The 25230-nt window shown below is 39.5% G+C and overlaps 1 protein-coding gene across 9 annotated transcripts in view; it reads right to left on the bottom strand.

The window, feature by feature from the left end:
* The window catches only part of LOC149310765 (zinc finger protein 318-like), a 52056-nt gene that overhangs the window by 11749 nt on the left and 15077 nt on the right, over nucleotides 1–25230 (bottom strand). For 4 of the 9 annotated variants that reach the window (XR_016281712.1, XR_016281715.1, XR_016281716.1 and 1 more), the window contains exons 5-9: nucleotides 25025–25124; nucleotides 24457–24725; nucleotides 17478–17591; nucleotides 3308–3408; nucleotides 2255–2341 (exon numbers count right to left, since the gene is read on the bottom strand). Coding sequence is in view for 1 of the 9 variants with exons in the window: in XM_089529694.1 (XP_089385820.1) it covers nucleotides 17586–17591; nucleotides 24457–24725; nucleotides 25025–25124 (375 nt within the window). In the remaining 8 variants the exon portion in view is untranslated. Of the gene's footprint in view, nucleotides 1–2254; nucleotides 2342–3307; nucleotides 3409–15756; nucleotides 15773–17344; nucleotides 17592–24456; nucleotides 24726–25024; nucleotides 25125–25230 lie in introns of those variants that run through there. The other 5 variants (XR_016281713.1, XR_016281718.1, XR_016281714.1 and 2 more) reach the window with 4 other exon arrangements.

Below are 25230 nucleotides of genomic sequence, written 5' to 3'. Positions count from 1 at the left end.
TACACCTTGCTCTATGTCAATTGTAAGACACAGTACAAATGCCATCATCAAATCCTTTTTTTTAACTCAATGTGGCTCTGCAGAAGTTTACTGTTATTTAATCATCATCATCATCAACTCAGGATATTTAATTCCACAAGAGTAATGTTTTATTGCAAAATTGACTAGATCTACAAGGCAGGCATTTTACAACAATATTTCTGAATAGCTGTAAACAACAGTCCTTTTGTCAGCTTGAAGGTGAAAATATGCAATCAGTTGTTTCGCAGCCAAAGCAAAGTTGACCTTCAAGATTCCTTAGGAGAGAGCCATTAAGAGAATAAATTAATAGATTGTCAGATTGCTTCACTGTTCCAGATGGGGTGAGTGTGGATGGGAAATTGTTGATTGTTGTGTGTTTTCAAGTTACAGTACTTCTAACTTATAATGAACGTAACCTATCATGGGGGTTTCTTGGCAAGATTTGCTCAGCAGGGGTTTGCCCTTCTCTAAGGTTTCATCCAAGGCTGAGAGAGAGTGAATTCTCCAGGATCACCCAGTGGGTTTTTCATGGTTGAGCAAGAATTCAAACCTTGGTTGGAGACCGTAATCCAGCGCTCAAACCACTACACCATGCTGGATCTCAGATGAGAAATACAACCCTCATATTACTGTTGCTTCATAGTGGACTAAGAGAAATCAGTTTCCAATGATGGAAGCAGTGACAAAGAAAAGTAGCAACACAGCAGAATTGGCTATACAGTTGTTGTGTCTTATGTTTTACAGTTTGAAACAAAAATGTACTTAGAATCATAGAATCATAGAATAATAGAGTTGGAAGAGACTGCAAGGGCCATCTAGTCCAACCCCCTGCCATGCAGGAAATCCAAATCAAATCATCCCTGACAGATGGCCATCTAGCCTCTGTTTAAAGACCTCCAAGGAAGGAGACTCCACTACACTCCGAGGAAGGAGTGTGTTCCACTGTCGGACAGCCCTTACTGTCAGGAAGTTCTTCCTAACGTTGAGGTGGAATCTCTTTTCTTGTAGCTTGCATCCATTGCTCCGGGTCCTAGTCTCTGGAGCGAGTGAAAACAAGTCAGCTCCCTCCTCAGTATGGCATCTCTTCAAGTATTTAAACAGGGCTGCTCTTTCTGTGTGACTCCAAGTATGATCACTGCACAACTGAAGAAGAGGACAGTGTGCTATCTTTCAAAGGTATTTGAAGAAAATTTTCCCTCAGCATTAATTGAATGCAAGCACAGCTGAGTAGCAGCCTCTGAAAATAGCTCAAGGTGCATGTGGAAGATTTAGGTGCTATGGCTGTTCAAGGATCAGAAGACTGAGAGGTTAGAGAACAGCAACTGCATGCATACCTGAGCCTGCCCAGAAAAATTCCAAGTGGAGATATTAATGTCATGAGAAAGAGGGATGAGAAAAGCCCTGGTATTGTTAGGTTTCTCTCAGAGATACTAGCAAGACTGGAGAGTTTTGGAAGAGACCCAGTTCAGTTAGGATGGCCCCAGTTGTTTGCACAGAAAAATCAGCCTCCTTAAAAAAGGCAGGCAGCAAATGCTCTACAGCTGCTGGAAACAACGTGGATCATCACTTTGTTAGAAACATACAATCCAGCTCAGAGACTCTGCACTGTATGTGAATCCAGAATATTCTTCTGCAAACACATACCTGTCAGTTTTGGCTTCCCAGCTTCTATCTGATAGCTCTGCTCTCAAACATGTTAAATCAACCACATGTAAAACATGTGGGATTCTTCTATAGCCACTCCTACAACAATCACATGCACCTACCTACAACAGGCAAGCTAACTGTTTCCAGAATCCTGGAGCATACATATGGCAACCCATAGAAAAAGGAGAGTGTCAGCAGCTATCTCCACAATATTAAAAAAAAACCTGTAATTTTGGCCACCAAACCAGAAATCATAACAGAGCTTCATTTATATACCACTTCATACTGAACTAATAGTGTCTAAATGGTTTACAAGCTAATTGCCCCCAACAATCTGGGTACTCATTTTAGTGACCTCGGAAGGATGCAAGCCTGAGTCAAGCTTGAGCCCTTTCGCTGGTGTTGAACTTGCAACCTTATGGTTTTGAGTGAGTGGCTGCAGTACAGGCAATTTAACCACTGCACCACCAGGGCTGCTACATCAGAGGTGAAGGTTAGTGAAAGAAAACGCATCACATTTTGGAAAAAGTCATCAAGTAGTCTGTAGAGAATTCAACATAATTTAATTTACATACACAAGGCTTACCTGACCTGACATGTTGAACTGCTCTTGCTTTTTGTGGTGTAGGAACCTATACATCCTCTTTCCATTCAGTCTCTGGTGCCAAATTTTCTGTTAAAGAAGTAATGCCAGGAACAAATCTACATCATTAATTGAGGCACATCTGTATATTCACACCACTAACAAACATAGTAATAGGGAAATTACAGATAAGTTGATTCTTAAATGGAGCTATGGGATATCTCCTATCACCACCACTATTTGCTTTGACAACAAAACAATTTATCATTCCAACTTGTTCAGCATGACATGACATTCAACCAGATACATCTCAAACTGAAGCATTCATTATATAATAATTACTATAAGGTGATTAGAGAATATTCAATTATTTCATTTTCAATATTGTTTAAGATTACCGAAAAAGATAACTGCCTCTCAGGGTACTATATATACTTCCCTGTAAGATATATATGAAACAAGGTCATAAAAATATCAAGTAAACCAATCAGCTAATTCGGAGTAAAATTATTGCCTGCCATTAACCAAACAGCAAAAATAATCTATGGCCCCATACAGACAGGCCAAAATAAAGCTGCTTAGGTCACTTTGGAAGTATGCTGTTTAAATAATGCATGTGTCCTAAGAGTCCAGAAGCCACACCAAAGCCACGATCCAATCCTAAGGACTGGAGCACAGCTTTGGCACAGCTTCCGGATTCTTAGGACACATGCATCATTTAAACAGCATACCTCCAAAGTGATCTGAAGCAGCTTTATTTTGGCAGTCTGTATGGGGCCTATAATCCGTTAATCAAAACATTTAATAGGATATTACAAAATGGGAAAAGGTGAAGTTAGCTTATCTTTCTAGAATTGGAATAGTAAAAAAAACACATTTGCCCACACTGTAATTTAACTCATTCATTCAATTCATACCCTGCCTTTATTCATAACAGCCCAGGTTGACTAACAGATTATCAGTTATTGATATCATATCAAAAATAGTTCATGTTATCTCAGAAGATAAACAGAGTAAACCTATTAACCAGGAAAAATTACACAAATATTTCCTCACCATTCATGAACTGATTCAGCAAGTCTGTTTAGTTGGGACTACCAGTAGTATTTGGGCCAAAAAGAGATTACAATCAGTATTGTCCCACTTATCAGATATAACTGAAACAGAAAACATGAGGGTCAACTGAAATTTAGAGATAAACAAAAGGCACAAATTTGATACAATAAAAGGAAATTAATAAATATTGTCCAGACAGAGCATCAGTTTGAACATGGTTATGAGTTCCTCTTTGTTTCAAAAGTCACAATAATCAATAAAATATTTTTATGTAAATGAGCTAGGCAGTTCCTGTACATTTCAGAAATTAACAGCAAAATCATAGAGTGGTTGTCAAAGTTGTATGTTTTAATATGCAGTTTCACCAAAAAAAAAAAAAAAGAGGAAAAATTATAAGGATTAATGGGGAAAGGATCTAGGCATTCCAATCTCTAAAGAGAAATAGCTAGATATGTGCCTATCAAATAAATTATTATACTATTCATTACGGGTTCCAGTGAGGGAGACCTAGCTGAAATTCTTCCACTTTTAGTATTTGATATTAGCCTTGCAACAGGATGTTTTTCATTATAAGACTTATATGCTAGGAATATAAAGTTCCCTAGCCAGATCTTTTTCATGTTGTAGGATTGCCAGTATGAACAATATTATTGAAAGAAAATATTAGATAGAAAATTGTAAATTGTGGGTCATAATTTTGGTTTAGACTCTTTACTGGCATTATTTAATATAAAAGAATATAAGTTTGCTAACACTAAAACACCACCAACTATGAATCTATTGATTACAGGTAAGGGCCAAGCACTGAAAAATATCCTGGTATCTATCTGTTAAGGAATGACTGTTGATTTGGCTAAAATTTATCCTTTCAATAGAAGCAATTCAAGGAAAGGTATATATCATAACTATCAATGTAGCACCTTAAAAGGAAAGCTTTATTGTTTCTTAGATGAGATATGCTACACAAACAAGGGTGAATATAAAGTGTGTTTTTATCACAACAGTCTTTGTAACATGTGCACTTCACTTTTTAAAAATGAAACACTTTTTTAAAACATTAAAAACCTACTTGCACAGTGTGTGTGTGTGTGTGTGTGTGTGTATTCTTAATGTGATAGGAACAAATAATATAATGCCTTCATCTTGATGATGCTTATATGAAAGTACATAACTACCAGGGTATTTACTGGATATCTAATTCCTCATATTGATTGGACTTTTCATATAATCAAAACAACATTCAAATGCAAGAAGGAAAAACAGACACACGACAACAATGAAGTTTGCAGAAATATATTTTATTAAAAATAAACTAATGAGAACCACACCTCACAATCTCACATAGACTGAGCATGCTCAGCAGACACAGAAGACTGACCGAATGTTGAGGGGGATGTGGGGCTGGGAGAGTCTGAAGCAAGAAATCCAGCATATGTCTGAAATAACAAATGCCCACAGAAATTCATCGGGGAAAAGTTAAAATTTTACAGCTGGAATTTGGAAATAATGGGAACCCCTGACCATAAAGTAACAGCACAGAGAAGACACATTTTTTATTTAGTTTTTAAAAAAACTGTTAAAATTATCTAATTAATACTAATTCCAAAGCAAAGGTAGTTGTCTTTATATTGCACGTTGGAAGAGGATTAGGGTGAAAGAGTGTGGATTGTGATAGCTCTACTGTGTTCCCCACTGAACACTCCCACTGATTCTGCAAGCATATGAAAAGGTATTAGATTACTATCACATGAGGTTAGGCTGAAGCAAAGAGAGGTTACCCATTAATTCTTTCCTCAGATAAACTCTTGTGTTCAGAGAGATGAGCATGCAGCCCTGTAATATAAATCATTCTTAATCCTTGACGATTCTGATTCTTCTTTTCATTCCCAGTCAAAAATCACCCACAGTTCCCAGGTTACAGAAAAGATAAAGCTACTTAAATTGCTCTCACAGATCACCTCTCAATTCAATTCAAGAACAATATTGGGTTTGGACCTTCTTTGCTGTGGCACCCATTATGAAATACCCTCCCCTCAGAAGCCCAATTGGTGTCAATGCTGCTGTCATTACAGTGCCAAGTAAAAATATGGCTGTTTACTGAGCCATGATAGATCTTGTCCAAATTTGCAAGTGACTGGTTTCAAATTGTTCTAATTTCCTTTTAATTTGTCCTAGGTGGTAAATTGTTTAATAAATTTTAAATTATTATTCTGGTTTAAAATTGTTTTAAACTGATCAAACTGATTTTATTTTATGCCATACTTAGATCCTTGGATATACAGTGGGATATAAATATTGTAACTAACATATTCATGCACTGCATGCAGAAGCCTGTATACCATTGTACAGTCATTAATCAGAATGGAGATTGCAGCCAAGAAATCAGGACACTAAGGTTCAAAATACAATGCAGAGAAATAGAAGATGACAACAAAAACACATTGCATAAATAATCCAGTTTGAGACTGCTTTAACCGCCCTGGCTCAGTGCTAGAGAATCCTGGGAACTGTAGTTTATTGTGGCACCAGAGCTCTTTGACAGAAGGTTAAATGTCTCATGAAAGTACAGTTCTGAGAATTCTTTAGCACTGAGCCAGGGAAGTTAAAGTGACCACTGGATTCAAACTGGATTATTTCTGCCATGTATTTTGAACCTTAGAAGTCACAGTTTATGGTGGAGGCCAGAACAATCATGGTGATTTCAGCAGCCTTGGACTGAGTGGGGTACAAAGACATCCATATAAATTCTGAAAAGGCACAACAATTGAATTCTACAATAAATGGAGCTGTTACAGCAAACCTTGTCTTCACATGTTGCTACACTACACACTGAGCAACTATTTTCAGCCTGTTTAAGTACCATAGTTCTTACTGCTAATAACTCTACTGTAAAAATGTAACTATGTAATTACTTCTTTCATATGTATAACCCATATCGTTTCATGCCTAAAACATTTTAAATTGTTTTTCTTTTAATTGGATTATTTTTATCACATCTCCAGGTAACAACTTTTTAAAAACCATCCCTTAATTCAAAATTATAATGATCTGAGAAATCAGCAGCATTAGATATGTTTGGATTAAGGCACTATAAAAACTTCTAATCAAATCCTCCTTGATCCTTCCACCTTGCTTTAGGTTGGGATGGGCAAATGTGTAGAGATTGGTGGCCAATCTTCTCCTCCTACTCCCCTGTGGGTTGCTCCTCATAGCACCCATACACTCCTTCTCCATTAGCAAAATTCATTACTTCTAGTTGCCATTTTGACTAGGATACAGCTAAAGAAGGTGCTTGAAAAGGGTTCTAGGAGCTTTTAGGGGTTTTCTGGTTCCATTAAAATCACTTCAGAAAATAAAAAAAATTGGAATTTGGGGGAGGGCTTTGAAGGCTGCAAACATGTGGTCCATGGGCCACCTGTGGCCATTTTCTCCACCCCACTTTAGTCTATCACTATTTAGAGTATGCTTGAGCAATCCTTTTTACTTGAACTTTATGTTATGCAGACTTTGATAACACAGAATTAGTAGAAGTATCACCTTTAGAATTATTCATGTGTTTGTGTGGAGCAATATAATAATAATAATAATAATAATAATAATAATAATAATAATAATAATAAATTTTATTTATGTTTCCCCGCCTCTCCCACTGGATCAAAGCGGGGTTACAGACTAAAAAACCATTACAAAATTGTTATAAAATATAAAACAGTACAAAAATACAATCTGTATTAATTCTCGTTCATAACATATCACATACATATCCAGGGTAAGGCAGAGGATCGATAACAGCCAGCATTTATTCTTCTGGGGGAAAAGCTTCACGAAAAAGAATGGTTTTGAGTCTCTTTTTGAATATGTATAATCTATTTTTGAGTCTGTATGCTTTAAATTTTCAGCTTTCTTTCATTACTGTATAATTGAACTGGCTTCTGTTTAACAGCAATAAATCCACTGAAGGTCCAAATATGTAAAACCTCAATATACAAAAAAGCTACACATACCGAAAAGAAAAAGAGGTCTTTTTAGCCACTACTTGTACAAGCAGTATATTTTTCTCATTTCAGAATATTGTGCTACATGGTTTTCCAATATCAACTGCCAATGCTGTTCAATCCAAAAGAAAAAAATGTTTTTTAAATTCCTGTTTAATATAGTAGCTACAGTTATTTGTATATCTGAACAGTATGTGTCTTGGTTTTGTGCTGATCTATAATAAGAGACAGCATGGTGTAGTGGTTTGAGTGTTGGACTACCACTCTGGAGACCAGGATTCGATTCTCAGCTCAACCACAAAACCCACTGGGTGATCTTGGGCAAGTCACATGCTCTCAGGGGAAGGCAATAGCAAACCTCCTCTAAACAAATGCCAAGAGAATCCCATGATAGATTCGCTTTAGGACTGCCATAAATTAGAAACAACTTGAAGCCACACAACACAACACAACACAACACACACATTTGCATAATATAACACTCTGTAAGTGTGCCCTTTGTTTAAGTGGGGGACCCATTTCGGACTCTCCCATGTAAAACAAATAACGCATATGCTCATGCCCCATTTAAATGAATGGGGCTCGTGCATGCAGCAGTGCGGGGGCACGCACCCCATTCATCCCTATGGAACACGCTGCCCCTTCCTCCCCACATGGCTTTCAGCGTATGTTCATCAAAGAGATATTTTAGGTGTTGCCAAAAGATAAGAGGTTGTTTAAAAATAAACAATCAGGCAATGAATATTGCCATCCAGATATTTATATGAAAACTGAAGCCACAAGTTTTCAGAAGAATTAATTTAATCCATCATGTATGCAGGACTTTTTGATCACAAATTGAAAGGTGGTGGTGCTGGTAGATATTAGGTATGGACAGATTCTATAACTATATGTTATGTTAGATAAAAATCCAACCGGTTAGAATGCCAAAATATAATTGTATAGCATAATTATTGTTGGTTTCAAAAGTTGCAGTTCAGCTGGAGTAAACAGAAAAGAAAGATACTATATCAGTACTACCTATTTCCAATTACATAATGTAGCAATTTGTGTGATGTATACTGTATATATATATATATTTTAATGATACGCTCAACAGAGCATAATTAAAAACTGAAATCAGATTACTAAGAGTTTGCTTGATTTCTTGAATCCCTTTTTCATCAGTTTATTCAGGATGCCCATTTGTTTCACCAGCAGCCAATCCTATGCATGGTTATGCAAAAGTGAATTCCACTGAGCTCAACTAATGTAATCCCAAATAATTGTACCTATTTGAAGCTGTCCTTTGCGTAGTCTCTTAATTATAAACACTCAGGGCAGAAACAGACAGGCAAGACACCATAGGCCAACCCCATGGTATCCTGCCTGTGGTACTGATGTAGTGCGATTCCTGGGCCAGTGCAGCAATGGGCGGGTGTTCACAAACTCATCCGCTGCTACACTGTGGAGCTGCTGTGGCCACCCAACCCATATCTGCCGCCACACCTGTTCCGAAGGCCCCTGCTGCAACCCATACGGACAGAACGGGGTGTCTGGCTACATGCACATGACGAGGCACTCCCTTCTAATGTCAACAGGTGTAGTGGGGGCCTTCTGAGCAGAAATGATGGCAGCTGAGGATAAGGGGCATGCGGGTCCATGCAGTCTACCGGCTGTTGCAGTGCAGTTTCAGAGAAACTCCATTGCAAATGGCCAGTCTTTTAAAACAAGATTAAGGGCTTTTGGCCAGGGTTCGGACCAGATCCACATCCAGTCTGCCCCATCCCAGTCTGGGGCTTTAGGCCTGCATTGCCCATATAGGACAATGCCAGGTAGGGGGAATCACAGGCCTTTTGGCCCATATGTACAGCCCGAGTCTGTTGACCTATCTATTATTTTAAGGGAATTCTGCTATGTTTCCTTATATGTAAAGAATTATTCATTCTCAGCCCAATTTAAAGTAATTGTTTTTTTTCCTCTCGTCTGTATATTCTACAAGTGGCAGCTCTAGGTTGATAATATTTAAAATATTTAATATGTAATTTATAAAACATGCAAACATGCTATGTACATTTATCTCATACATTTGAGGGTCCTCAGTATCATGACAGGAGTATCAATTTCTTTTGATTACTCTTTTATTAAATGCATACATATATAACATTATTCAGCTCCAGTATCAATCTCTTTAATATACAGTACAATTTTTCTGTGTATTCACAATTTCCATGAAGAAAAGAAGGTGCAGCTTAATTATTCCTTTTCGTCATTCTTCTGTTCATGTTAAACATCCTACAGAGGTTTAGTAGTTTTTATTTGTGCTTGGGATGCGTCATATCAGGATGGCTCTTGTCAGTTCATCTGGAGCCACATTATTTTATTCCTGTCTTGATGCCTTGGCACGGGTCACAAAATACATTTCTTCTTCTTGACTCAAATCAATCTGGTTGTTGTGTTTGAAGCCTCCAATAATAATGATGGAGTGATTATGATTTGAGTGTACCCCATTATATCCCCCCCCCAACCACTGTTTTAATTCTGAAAAGAAAAAAAAAAAGGATCCAATCTGGGTTTGGAGGGGGGTGGTTCCCTGTCAATTTGTGAATTCCATAGGGTTTTCTTAAGCAAAGAACACTCATACAAATATGCTGTCACTGCTTTTGTGCTAAACCTGTATAAATTATGGTCACTATGGATTATGTACAAAGATATAGATTTCTATTTATGTTAGCCCAGGCATGCTGCTGCCTGTGATCATTTTCTAACAGGAAAATAACTACCACAGATCTTGGTCTAGACCCCATTCTCCAGTTAAGATTTCAAATATGTATTCTACATTGTGTTCAGGAGAAGATTCTAAACCTCTTATATTGCAGGTTTAAACACAGACCAATGTTCAGATTAAAACTGTGCTGTATTCAGATGAAACATTTAATACAATTATAAGAATCATAGAGTTGGAAGAGACCACAAGGGCCATCCAGTCCAACCCCCTGCCATGCAGGAAATCTCAATCAAAGCATCCCTGACAGATGGCCATCCAGCCTCTGTTTAAAGTCCTCTAAGGAAGGAGACTCCACTACACTCCAAATTGGAGGGAGTAAAGGGAGAGAGCTTTCTACAATTTCAAAGTGGTTGTGGTTCTTTGACATCTGGGGAAGATCATTGTAAAATAGTCTTCTTTTATGTGCATTGTTGGGATAAAAACAGTTGATTTTAGTAAGGCAGCCATGTTTAAAAGTTGTTGAAGATTATTTTAATGTTTTAAAATGTTTGTATTATTATTATTATTATTATTATTAACTCTTTTATTAACATTAGCAAGCAAAATTCATTAACAGAGAAAAAAGAAATGCAAAAAAATTCAGGATACAATCAACAAGTAAGTTCAGTCAGCATGTCATAAATCAAACTACTTATCGTGATCTTTTAGGTGTTGAGGCATCAAGCAAGCTCCTGAAGATTCATCAGTCATGGCTCCCCAAAGTGAACATCCAACCAAAATCCAAGATGAGATGGAGGTGGTGTCACTGTCCATATTCTTGGAATTCAGAGAGATAGCTGTGTCCACACCTCACATTTGATGAAGTAGATACAGTCTACAAAAGTTTATGCTACAACTTCTGTTGCACAGTTAGTCTCTTCTCAAAGGTGATAAGATTCCTCTTCATATGAATGTCCATGATTTTGTGTTTACAGATTCAATAAATGGATACCATTTTTGTACAAAGGTGTCATGGCTCATCTGTCTCTTATTAATTCTCACATTATCTGACAATTTCTCTAAGAGTCACATGTCTTTCCTCCAAACATCCAATAATACCTCCCCAGCAATCTCCATATGAGCAGCTGTAACTAAAAAAAAACCATCTAGCAACCTCCTTATGAGCAGCTGTAATTAAAAAAGGCTATAAAGGCTTTTAAGTTTCAAGTGCTTATTTCTCCAGAATAAATGGAGAATAAAAGAAGACCAGGACATTACTCTAGATCTTGATTGGGGATATATGCAATCTGTTTTAGAATATTATACCAAAATAAATTTACTTTAGGGCAGTCTAGCCACAGGTGAGTGTATGTTCCTATAATTTTACAACTTCTCCAGAATTTTGGTGGCATGTTTTCCAATATTCTTATAATTTGAATAGGGGTGTAGTACTATTTATGTACAATTTTTCAAGTATTCTCCTTGGCTAGGGCAAAATAAGATTTGAAGTGAGGGAATGACCACATATTGATCCAAACTCTTTCTGAAATTGTGATTCCTAAATCAGAATTCCAGCCCACTCTGGAGTTATGTTCTCTACCATAAGTATATTCAATCAAGCAATTATAAATTATTGAGGCTTGATCATTAATTTGTTGCCTAGAATATTCACATTTTTTTCAACTAATGCTCAAGATCTTGGGGTTTCACCTCTGATCAGCAGTCTGGATGCAAAGGAAGATACTTAATAGAGATGAAGTAGGTGATGGTCAACAGTTCAGACTCTATAATCACCTACTGGACTGTATAAAACCTCTTCTCTTTCCATATCTGGAATTTATCTGAATTATGTAATAGTGTATGTAAGAGACAAAGGTGTCTGGTAATAATGTTTCCATTTATTCCAGATAACAACTGGTGATTGAAACATGAATTTGTAATCTTCCTGATTTTTGCCCCATGGTCTTTTTTACATAATAAATTAAATTGTATTGGGAAAATGCTTTGTATCTTCATTGTCACCAAGTTAGCGGAAGTATCTTGACTAATGAGTTGAGATACCCAATTCAATTAAAAAGATTAGAAATATAGTTCTACTTCTGGTACTGCAAGACCTCAATTTTTGGGAGCAATGTGCCTGGAAGATTTCCTAAGTCTAGCTTTCCTGTGATTAAAAGCAAAATTATTTATTAAAAATATTTATTAAGTTCTACCAGGGGGCAGAGAAAGTCAGCTTGAAAGAAGAAAAAGAGACATGGAATAAGAAATATTTTTATGAGAGCAATTCTGTGCAATGGGGATAAACTTCAGAGTTCTCCATGATGTTATTTTGCATTTCATCCAATTGTAGTTCCTGGAAATGAATAGATTTTAAGTCTTTTGTAATTGTAATTCCCAAGGTATACAAAACCAGAGGGTTGTAACTGAAAATTAGTTAAAAGTTGTTTTTGCCAGTTCTTGATCTGGCAAAATATTAAAACACATCAATTTGGATTTTAAATAATTAATTCTAAACTCTGCATAAGTATCAAAAGCACCTAGAGTATATTTAAGAGCCGAGAAGGGTTGTTTGGTTTTTTAAAAAACAAACAAACAAACCATCATCCAAGTATAGATTGATGTTCTGGCTCTGCCCATCAACAATAGGGTCAATTATGTTGAGGTTATCCCTTATCAAACTGGCCAAAAGCGCAATTACTAAGGCAAATAATAATGGTGACATGGGACATCCCTGTTTAGTTCCCCGCTGAAGCGTTATGGCTGGCAAGTCTAGTCTGTTCACGCAAATAGTGGCTTCTAAGTGTTTACATAAAGTCTTAAGGACTTTTGCACATTTCTCCACGAAACTAATTGCTCTTAAAACATCAAAGAGATACCCCCAATCCATCTGTCAAAATCTTTCAATGTATCCAGGGATAAAAGAGCTATTGGGTTTAGAATTTTTGCATCTTGATTTATAAATGCAATTGGTCTAAACTGTCAGGAAATGGAACATGGGACATGCAGTAATTGAAATGAAAAGATGTATGTGAGAAGCAAAGAGACAGAAAATTTTTCTAATTAAGAAAGGTTTTAGTATAGCAAGGCTTGTATAAAGAAAATCACAGGTGCAAAAATAGTTAAAGCAATAAGACTTGGAAATCAAGGACACTTAAGAATAAACATTGATAACACCTGAAACATGTCTCAAGGGCAAGACCATCATAGTCAGGGGTTGGACTTAGGTCTGGGGAGAGTAAAGTCAACCAATCAATGAGAAAGTACACACCCAGTGGGTGGCAACTAACAGTAACAATAATTGCCAGTCTTGTCCATGTGTTTGTTGGGGGTTGGTGAATTGGTAAACTGTGGGAATTTTGAAGTATTATAGGGCTTAGACAATGTGTTGCAAAGTTTTTTTTGTTATTTTATTAGTTGTACTTAACCAGGTAGCAGAATAAAGCAGTATTCTTGTTTAGACTACAAACTGTGTGTTTTCTTGACTGCTGGAAGCAGTGCCAAGCAGTGGAAACAAAGACCAACGAATCCTGAGATGGAGATATCCGGATATGTGAGAGAGAGCTTGAAGAGGTTTGTCAGGACCTTCAGCATCTACTCTGCAACTCTGCTACATTAGCAACACAACAACCACTGACCAAAACTGGTCAGCTCAGCTTTACCAAGTTGATGTGGAGTTACAGCCTGAGGTTATGTGCAACAACTCCCATCATCCCTGACATAAACACTGAACACTTTTTGAACTGGAATAATCCTTGATCTGTACCAAGTATTTGGGCACATACCTTGGATTGTAAATTCATTAAATAGGTCAGCTAAGTGAGGACCCAATTTGTTATAACCAAGTTTACATCTGGTCCAGGAGATTTTCCTGATTTTCATTTTTGAATTACTTCCTTGATTTCATTTTCAGTGACAGGTTGATTCACTAGAGACTTATGAGAATTTTATATTTAATGAATGTATGAATTCATTAACACTTGTAGGAGGCGATGCCTCTGAGGATACAATTTAAAATAAAAATCACAGAATTCATGGTTTCATGAGGGGAGGTTTTCAGTGTATCCTGTGGGTATTTGAGAGATGTAATGCTCCCTGTTTTTTTTTTCTTTACTATTCTGGCAAGTAGGTTTAGAGTTTTTGCTATTTTTAAATATGCATTATTATACTGTAAGGAAGTTTGTATTTTGCTTAGGTCTAATTCTTCGAACACTCCTTTCTTTTGAAGCAGAGTTCAGTGTTGCTGAGTTCTGGTTTTTCTTATAAGAATATGTTAATTGTGTTACTTATTTTAGTAAAGCTGATCTACCTGCTTCCTTATGGTTTTACATCTTAATTCCCCTGAGAACAGATTTCAACATATCCCACAGAAGTGGAGGCAGTTTTGTTTTCTAAGCAGGATTGTTCTATGGTATTTTAATAAATTTTTTAAAATGGCTCATGTAAAAGAGCCATTTTCAGGATATGCATTTCAATCTTTAGTTTCCAGTCTAATGTTAGTGGTTGGAATAGATGACAGATTCAATTGAAGTATCGAGGACTTTTTCTACTAACAATTTAAAAATATAGAATTGGACTATGTGGGAGTATGATTTATGTGTGGCACAAAAGATGGTGTAGTCTCTTTCATTTAGATGTAGAACTCTCCAAGGATCTAATAAACCTGCATTATTTATTGCTTCCAACAGAGTAATTTTGGAGATAGTTTTTGGAGGAGTAAGATCTATCCAGAACATAGTGTAAAATGTCAAAATCTGCAAAAAGGAGTTCATAAATGTTTGTTGGTCAACATTTGGTGTACAAAAGGTTTACTCATCAAATCCCCTATGAGTATTAAATATCTATCTGTTCAGCCTTGTCTTATTTCGTCCAGATTAAAAAGACAAGTTCTGTCAAAGTGTATAGCAACACTGTTGGCTTTGCCAGATCCTCCAACCATAAACTGACTACCAAATTCAGGGGTAATACTTAGTCTGTTCCTTTTCTGTGGGTTTCCTGTAGACATAGAATGTTAGGTTGTGCTTTATATATTTAAGATTGTTTTCCTCTTTTAGCCATGGAACATGGACCTCTAATATCAAACATGACTACAGTACCTATACTGTGTTGGCATTTTATACTGTTGTCTCAAATTGGGTCTGCTTTCTCTTTTTATCTCTTTCCCCTATGTGTCATGTCTGTCCAAAATGAGGGAATTTCAAAAGCTTAACATCTTTATGCTACTGTTATAGGTAAAATGCCCATTTCCAGGTATCAGTTGTAACGTTGTATCCTGAGAAATTATATAACCTAAAAATAACATGAAATACTTTAATAAACAATCAAACAAATAGTTCTCCACCAAAAGGAGTGGGACTCAGACATAATCTAGGTTCCCAATCGCCTTGGGATAATCTTAACTCCTCTGGAAGTATGTGCAAATGCCACAATTACTGATAAAAGTAGTAATGAAAACTGTAGAGATGCCCAATGATATGAAAGGATCAGTATAAAATTACTTACTCATAAAGAGAAAGTAAACAATCATTTGTTCATATGAAAATAACTGTTAATACACTACATAATAAACTAAGACAATTATGAGCATGCCCTGCTCTCTAATGAAGACTAATGGGTGTACACTGAACTTACCAAAAGTCATATGGCAGTCACATTTAACAGCAAGAAAAGCAAGAGTGGAGGCTTCAAGATGACATAGGGATGGTTTTGTCAATTGATGATTCCAAAGCAAAGAAGAGGTAAGAGAAAAAGATGGAACTTCTCCAGTAGATGAGGTGTAATATTTACCTATGTGAGATTAGGACAGCTGTGTTTAACCTTATCTTTCTTATTTTTTTTTCATGAGCTACCAGCATTAGTCTCATAAATCCATTATCATTTTGAGTGATGGATAAATCTTCTTCATGGATCTCTTTCTCCAGACCCTTGGGTTTTCTGATGTCCAGGACTTCACAGATACTTATCATTTGCAGTCTATCCAATACGATCATGGTAATACTGTATTCTTACATATAACAATTAATTTGGAGCAGAATGCAAAAGAGTCGCAAAAGATTTGAAGAAGCATCTCTTCTTTAACATCTCTGGGGACAAATCTTGAAATATGGAAATCTTATGAACTTCATAGTTCAGATCCTCTATGGCAGATAGTTTGCTCATTACTAGTGCTTTACAGGAGAGTTGATCAGCCGATCAACTCTCCTGTAAAGCACTAGTAATGAGCAACGGAGTGCTGTAGGATGGTGGACATACTCAATGTCAGATGTTTGAAGCACCAGATCTGGAAAGATTTTATTTAGTCATTCAATCATTAATTGCAGTTTCTTGTTCTGGGAGCCCTTTCAAGCAAATATTAAGCCTCCTTCTCCTATTCTCAAGATCTTCAATCTTATTCTGTAGCTGAACACTGGATTCTTCCAGTTTCTGGATCCTGATCTCCTGCATGGCCGCCTGCTGCTGTGTCATCAGTTCAAGAGGCAGAGACTAGTCTTTTTGTACATCTCTTATTAAGACCTAGGTTTCTCCAGAAGATCTGGAAATGAAAGGTCTGTTACTGAAGGTAACCACCCCTAGTCGTTGTATTTGGGCTGCATGCCATGTTTAAATTTGACAGTTCATCTTCTTCTGCTATCAGCATTTTAAGCTCTTTCATAGAAGAACAGAAGTCTGTGATTGGTTGATCTATTGTCCGTTTTTGTTCCAGACATTTATATGTTCAATCACGTGTTATTCAATGTAGCTTTTCTTGTTGTTTTTAAACCAAAATCATCAGGGTCAAGCCCACCTCTCCCTCTAGGCATTGTCATGCTTGCTATTCTGTTGTGCACTTAATCTTTGTATTGCTTTAATTGCTTTTTTCCCCGGTTCAGCACTTTGGGAGCCCTTGTGGGCTGGGAGGTGATATAGAAATATGTTACATAAAATCAAACAAAATAATGTTTGTTGCCTCACAATACATCCCCAGGATGGCACTACGTCAGAACATAGCAGCATGCTAGGGGCACTGAGGGGCAACACGGCACTTTAGAGAAACTGGATCAGTGTTGCTACTTGCCCATGAAAATTTAAAGAAGTTTAAAAGCTTCCACTGTCCCCTTTTACATATGTAGGCCCCAACCCTTGGAGGTTTTTACCTACCTACCACAATAACTAAAGAATGTGCCTACTATCTTCACAGCCTGAGAATGTGGCTGTGAAGTTGAAGGGGTGGAAGTTTTAGATAACTCCTATTATAAATTAATGATAAGTTGCTCAAGAGAAATGAAAGTGTGTTATATTCTCTATAAAGAGAATGTATCAATTCTTAAGGATTTGGCAGAGGTGCTATAATGACATTTTATATACATCAAAGATCCAAGAGACAAAATTTCTTAACAACAGTTTTACTTTTCTTTAAACATAAAAACAATATGAGGAATACATAGTACATGAGGATCATAACAGTGACAAAATGTTATTTCAAAGATCTTAGTCTTTATCTCAAGAATCTTACCACAGCTGCTAAAAGGTGTCCTGGAATCAGATCAAGTGAGCTGCACAGACTTTTAAAGTCTTTCCTTCTGCTGTATGTTGTCCCTTCTCTGGGTGTACAATTGTCTTCTTATGACTAAAGAAAAATAATTAAAACAAAAGACAGAACTCTAAACCATTTTAACAACAAATCTTCTGAACGGCTTTCTGTCTTACTCAAGAATCACTAACAATTCAGATCACAAGATAGTGTTTGCATTCTTACTCAGATCTACAGTTTTCCGACATTAAGATTTATACAAGCTCTTTCAACCCCATTCAACCTGATTATCCTGAAAAACTGTTTTGTATTTTCTTAAATTGCTAGCTTTATCTTATTTGAGACATTATTCTTTTTATTAACTGCACTGAAAAATTAGTTAACACCGATAGTATTAGACTAATAGAAAAAATAACAGCAAAAGATGGACAGATTGCTCACCTGTAACGGTATTTCTTCGAGTGGTCATCTGCGAATACATACAAATGGGTTGTACTGCGCCTGCACAGTGCTGCTCAGAAACTTCTGGAATCACTGGGCAAAGTTAACTTTGCAATTTTTCAGTGGTAGCTCCGCCCATCCCTTATAAGTCCCCTGCCTTTCTGCTCTTTCCCCAGTTCCGAATTTTACACCGTGTGAGCAACATAGGAATGAGCCAATGTGGAGTAGGACACTAAGGGGAGGACGGGTGGGATTTGTATGTATTCACAGATGACCACTCAAAGAAATACCGTTACAGGTGAGCAACCTGTCCTTCTTCGTGGTCTCTGTGAAGCATACAAATGGGTTAGACTGACAAGCTTAGGTCAGTGGTGGAGGGAGTGTCATGACACCAAAGTTAGATTCAAATAAAGCTGTGTTATTAAACCACACAATAAAGATCTTTGAACCAAACTGTGTTTGCTGTGCATAGTACTTCAATAAATAGTACTTTAAGTTGGAAACATATTCAAGTCATAAGGCACATTTTCAACATATTAAGTCATGAAGGACTTGTGTAAACCATGTCAAACTTGTGTAAACCATGCCAATTCTGGCAAGTAAGACATTCATCGTCAACAGTTTGTAAACAAATAGAAATGCAGTACAAAATTAATGTAAATCTGAAACCAACACTACCCTCCCAAAGGCTGCGTCCCATTTGGCCCTCATGCCCAGCATATAATGTTTGATGAAAGTCAAGGGCTGGAACCAAACAGCAGCTTTACAGACCCCAGTCAAAAAAGCGGAGGATGTCGCTATCGCCCTAGTTGCATGGGACCGAACCCTGGCAGGGAGAGGTCTACCCGACAGTTCATAGCAGAGGTGGATTGTTCCAGCCATCCATTTGGAAAGCCTCTGAGCAGTCACAGGTAGTCCCTTTTTCGGTTCCGAATAGCACTGGAGCTGTCTCTTGGAATGGCTCGAACCCGCAGTTCTGTCCAAATAAAAGGTCAAAGCCCTCCGAACATCCAAGGTGTGCAGTCAACGTTCGGTACTGGTGGTCGGATTCGAGGCCAGGGTTGGTAAAACAATGTCCTGACACATGTGAAAGGATGACACCACTTTAATCAAAAAAGTAATGTCGGTATGGAGGACAACCTTATCCTTATGGAACCTAAGGAAAGGCTGATCCCTCCACAAGGCAGAGAGCTCGCCCGCACGGCAGGCAGAGGTGATGGCCACAAGGGAGGCTGTCTTCCAAGTCAACAGCCTCAAGTCAACTGTGGCCATGGGTTCAAAGGGCTTGGATTGCAAACAAGACAGCACAGCATCCAGACTCCAAGCAGATGTCGGTACCGAGACTGGGAGATGGAGGTTGTCGCAACCCTTCAGAAAGCTCTTCACAAGAGGGTCCCTGAAAAAAGAAGACCTGCCATCAAATTGATAGTGGGAACAGATGGCAGAAAGATAATACTTGATGGAGGTGAGGCACAATCCCTGGATCCATAAGTGTCATTAAGAACTCCAGCACCACTGATGTCGACACCAGGAATGGTGAGAGGTCTCTCGCAGAGAGAAAATCAGCAAATTTCTTCCATTTGGAAGCGTACGATTTCTTAGTAGCTGGCTTTTGGGCAGCCAAGATCACCGTCTGTACCGAAGGAGGGAGCGAGTTTAGGGATGGAGCCTCCACGCCACCATCAGTAGGTTGTCAATGTCTGGATGTCGAACCCGGCCGTCCTGGAGAGTGAGAAGGTCTGGGCGAAACTCAAGACAGAGAAAGTCTTTCCAGGAGAGGTGGAGCAGGGACGGAAACCACGGTTGTCTCAGCTACCAAGAGGTGATCAGGATGGCATCCAAGCGGTCTCTTGTCATCTTGGACACCACCCTGGTGATCAGTGGGAAAGGAGGAAAGGCGTAAAGCATCTCTCCTGACCAAGTGAAGATGAATGCGTCTCCGAGGGAGTTGTTGCGCAATCGGGAGCAGAACTGGGGGCAGTGGCTGTTGAGAGTGGTCGCGAAGAGCTCAATCTGTGGGGTTTTCCACCGATTGAAGAAGTTGTCTACCATCTTGGCATGGAGCATCCACTCGTGGCAAGCGGTGGAAGACCTGCTGAGCTGGTCAGCCAAGTTGATTTCTTTTCCTAGCAAGTGGACTACTTGGAGGAGAATCCTTCTCTGAATGCACCACTCCCAGATGCGGAGCATGATGTCGAGCAAGGTCTGTGACCTGGTGCCCCCTTGTTTGTTGAGGTAGTACATAACTGTGGTGTTGTCTGTCAGAAGAAGTAGTACCTTGTTGGACAAATTCGTCTTGAAAGCTCTCAGGGCCTTTTCCACAGTAAGCATCTTGAGGGCATTGATGTGGAGAGCTTGTTCGTCCAGGGACCACTTGTCTTTCATGAAGAGGCCTGATGTGTGGGCTCCCCAACCTTCCATGGATGCATCGGTGGTTAGGGTGACCTGAAGCTGAGGAGATGAAAAAGGCATGCCGATGCAAACGTCCTGGGAGTCGAGCCACCAGCGGAGCGAGCAGGAAACTGGCTTCGGGACCATGTTCTACTTGGACAGGGGTCCATCACTGCATTGAAGGCTGACAGGAACCATGACTGGAGGGGCCTAAACTGCAGCCTTGCCCACGGAGTCACAAGGCTGCAGTGGAGGCCATGTGTCCCAGGGCTATTTGGACATCGCTGGTCCTTATTCATCTGTGAGCGAGACAAGTCCTGACCACATCGCAAAGAGTTTGGAAATGGTCCTGAGGGAGATAGGCAACGCAGTCTTCAGAGTAGAGGACGGTGCCGATGAACCTGATCACCTGATGTGACTTCTCCAAGTTCACCACGAGCCTGAGGGACGAGAGGAGTGACAAGGCGAAGTCGACGTCTCTCTGTAATTAGTCCACAGAAGGGACCGTGAGGAGCCAGTCGTCCAGGTACAGGAAGACTCTGGAACCTTGTTGGTGAAGATAAGCCACCACTGGAGCCACGCACTTGGTGAAGACTATTGGAACTGTGGAGAGGCCGAAGGGAAGGACATTGTATTGGTACATGTCAGGACCGACGGCAAAGGACAGGAACCTCTAGTGACTCTCTCGAATCCCCATGTGGAAGTACGTGTCCTTCAGGTCGATCGTCGCGAACCACAGGCCCTGGTGTAATAAGGGCAAAATAGAGGCAAGAGTTACCATGCAGAATCGACAGTAGGCCAAACAGGAGTTCAGGAGTCGCAGATCTAAAATGGGTCTAAGGCCGCCATCGGTATTGGGGACCGTAAAATATCTAGAGAAAAAATATCTGGGGGCTTGTAAAGAGTCCACAGGTGAAATTGTGCCCTTTGCCAAAAGTGTGCGTACTTCGTCAAGAAAGTTGTCTGAGGGGGGAATGGAAACAACAGCTCCAGTTGGAGGGAGTTCTTCGAACTCGAGGGCATAACCCCCTAAAGATGATGTCAAGGACCCAAGAGTTGGAAGTCACAGTGGCCCAGGTGTTAGAGTAGGGCCTCAAAATGTCGCGGAAAGAGGAGCTGGAGGAGATGATGGAGCACACAGCAACCTTTCAGGATCTCTTCTTGCCCTGGTTGGTATCCTGTTTACGATAGTTTTTTTGGTACCGAGCAGGGGGCTGGCAGCGGCCAGAAGAAGAAGAGGACTGGGACAGGTAGCACTGTCTCTGGTGCTCCTGTTGTTGGTACTGGTGGTCTTGTTGAAAGGGCCACTGGCCCTGGTCATACCACTATTGCTGACCTCCATAACGCTTCCGAAAGGTGGGTTGAGAAAGCGTGGACATACCGTGTTTCTTGCCAGCCGCCTTCATACAGTACTTGAAGTTTAGGTGCTCATCCATCTCGCGGTTGAACAGACTGGCATTGTCGAATGGCATATCCTCAATGGTGGCCTTCGCGTTCAGGTTTAGATCCTCAAAGCTGGAGTCGGAACCTTGCTGTGGACTTGCCTCTCAATAGGGTCGGTGGCCTCATCCTCCATATGAGTGATCTGAAGGTCCAACATGTTACCCATCTTAATGATGTGCTCCGCGAAGGAATGGATGTCATCGGTGAGAGACGAAGCACCTGGGTGAAAACGCTCCTGAGGAGAATGCTGGGTGGCCTTATCCAAGGAGCCCGACTTAGTGTGACACACGGGAGTCTCCATGCTGGGACACATCATGGTCCGATTCCAAGTCGTCATTAGCTATCACTGCTTGAGAAGATGAGAAGATGGGCCCAGGGTACTTGGAGGACCGCCTCTCCCCATACAATCTGCCCCACACTCTCCGGTCGGGTGGGAAACAGCTTTTGAGAGTTCCTGACACGAAATATGTGATGTCTGCACATAGGGCTTTTTCTGCTTCGGCCCCGCAGGCTTGGAACTCTCTCCCTGTTGAGCTTCGCTCAGCCCCCTCCCTAGAGTCTTTTAGAAAAAACGTAAAGACTCATTTTTTCCGCCTTGCTTTCCCCCATGTCCCTTAATTCCACTCTTCTCCTTTATGCTGTTGTAATTGTAATGTAATGGATGTCTTTGGGGTTATTGCTGTTATTAGTTTTAATGGTTTTAAAAGATGATTGAATGATGGATATTTTTATTGTTGTATTTTATTGCTTAATGTGGGGGGATTTCTTTCATTGGATTTGTTGTATTATATTTTAACTGATTGTAAACCGCTGTGATCATTGGAATAGCGGTATACAAATAAAGATTCATTCATTCATTCATTCAATGTCTGGGTAGAAGCGGCCACAGTGGGATGAGATCTTGGTACCGAAGAAGCAAAGGGTACCGAAGCCGTTGGTGGTAAAGTGGATTTTGCCATTGGTGGAACAGTGGATTTCTGGCCAAAGCGACGACGGATGGTATCGTGACCGGCAGACATGCAATACCTGTCTGTCTCTCTGTTGTAGAACTAGTCGGATTCTTCCTGCTGAAGAAAACAAGGAGGCTGGTGAACCTCTGCCTGGTGGACTTGAACCCGAGGAACCGGTGTGGGAGACCGACAACTTCGGGAAGAGCCTCCATGGGGTGACATGGCTGGCAGAATGGCAGCATCGCCCTCTTCATCAGAGATCTGGTGGAAAGCCAAGGTAGCAGGAGGAGAGGAAACTGAAGCCGAACCAGCATTCGATGGGCCTGGAGAGATTCGGGTTTGACCGGTACCGACAAGTCCCCTCTGGGTACCAAAGCGGTGGCATGGTCCTTAGAACCCGACCAAGCGCCCTCAGGAGTCTTGGTGCGCGCCTTCTTGGAGTGAAAAGAGCCTTGAGGCAAAAATTGAAATTCTTTCTGGCCTGGGGAGTCAAAGATTTGCAGAGAGCACAAGTCTTGGTGTTGTGGCTCTCACCCAGGCAGAGAAGGCATGAAGAGTGGGGATCCTGTTTGGGGATCTTGCCACCATACACGTCGCACTTTTTGAACGGAGCCAGAGACATCATAAGTCAAATCAGAATCCAAATCGAGGTTGAAGAATGTACAGATTGGTCAACAACACATGGGGGAGGGGGGCAGGGTCAGATCAAGAATAGTCAAGCAAGCCAAGGTCATTAGATTTTCCAGAGAATAACAAGCGGATTCCAGTAGCGAAGTTCCTAAAGCAGCCAACACGGTGGAAAGAAGGAACTGGGGAAAGAGCAGGAAGGCAGGGGACTTATAAGGGATGGGCAGAGCTACTGCCAAAAAGTTGCAAAGTTAACTTTGCCCAGTGATTCCAGAAGTTTCCGAGCAGCACTGCGCAGGCACAGTACAACCCATTTGTATGATTTGCAGAGACCACGAATAAGTTAAATTACAGCCCTTTATCTATTTACCTAGAAATAACTACCAACCTCAGCAACTTACTTGTGAGTATATATATTTTTTCTTAAATGTAAATATAACTAGGATGATGAAAGATCAAACCATATTCTTCACCGATATCAGTGACTGTTTGGATCACACTTGAATTCAGTTTAATAAAATCATGAACATGGTTTTGGCATCACATTTGCTCCTCCTTCACACAAGTTAGCTAACAAACCAGCACACCTTCATTTAATTATAATTCCCCCATGTCATCCAAAGCAGAACTATGGGCTACAACCAACATTGCTGAAGTTGACTTTTCCTTGTGCAATTGACCATTCTCACTCAGCCCCTCTGCAATATCAAAATTTAAGTCTTGAGATTCCCAAAGTATTCAAAGGAAATTTTAAAGACAAGGAGAGGTTGAAGTAATAAAAGGAATTTGCCTTGTTAATGGATGTCATTCCAAGAGTAGAAATTGGCCATCTGATTTCATCTTTAGATTATCAGCTTCCAACCAAGGCAAACTGAAACTGCAGTTTAATATTCTTGCATGTTCTGAAACTAACTACAGTTTCCCAATTTAGAAACAAAGGTAAACTACAGAATTTATTGAAGACTTACTGGTGTGTCTGCCAGATCATGCAGAGAGAGAAACACAGGGGCTACATGAATAGTAAGGCTTGTTTTTATCTCAGCTTCGATATGAATGTACAAAATCTTCATGAGAGTACATCTACTTAGCATCAGTATCCAGAATGTTACCTTGATTGAGATGAGTGTTCTCTCATTTTTTGCATCTACTGACATACTCTTATCTGAGGACTCCTTATTGTCTGAAGATAGTTTCTGGGATTTCTCAAAAATGTTGATCCCCAAGATCTGAGCTACTGTGTCAAGCTCAGATTTTTTCTTCTCTGCAACACTGGCCTTTATCTCCAACTCAGCAATCTCCTTTGCAATGCTCTCTTGCAGCTTGCTCACTTCCAACAGCAAGGGGTCTTTCTCTTTACATTTCTTCTGAAGCATTTCCTCTGCACCAGTTAAAATGAGGGAACAGAAAGTACAAAGAAAACATGTTAAGACATGCCAAGCTATTTTCAATAATTAAAATTATTAAATAATCTGTCAGACCCAAATGCCAGAAACTGTGTGTGTATTACTGACAATTTTGCCACTGTGGAATCAGATATATCCTATTTTCTTCCCCGTTTAGGATAAAAACCTGTAATGCCTAGAACAGAAACAGGCAAAAATAATCCCTATTTTTCTAGCATATTAGCAAGCATAATTATTAAGAAAAATGGAAGGGTAAAATTAAAGGAAGCACTACCTTGCACTCTTGAAAGCCTGTTTAACTCAATTTTTAGATAATACAGTTGCTTTTGCCGAGCTTCTTGTTCACACTTCAATTTTTCTCTTTCCATTGTGACCTGGAAAGGTTGTGAAAGAAACAGAGGGATTAAAATAGCCCTTTTCACTGACCATAGCTAAGTACTGCAAAGACGACTATGGTAACTCCCCATGCATCTTCCTGAC

The sequence above is a fragment of the Sceloporus occidentalis genome, unplaced genomic scaffold, assembly GCF_023333645.1.
Source record: "Sceloporus occidentalis isolate IW3139 unplaced genomic scaffold, rSceOcc1.0.p SCAF_6, whole genome shotgun sequence".
NCBI classification, from domain to species: domain Eukaryota; kingdom Metazoa; phylum Chordata; class Lepidosauria; order Squamata; family Phrynosomatidae; genus Sceloporus; species Sceloporus occidentalis.
This window is presented reverse-complemented; position numbering and strand designations above follow the sequence as displayed.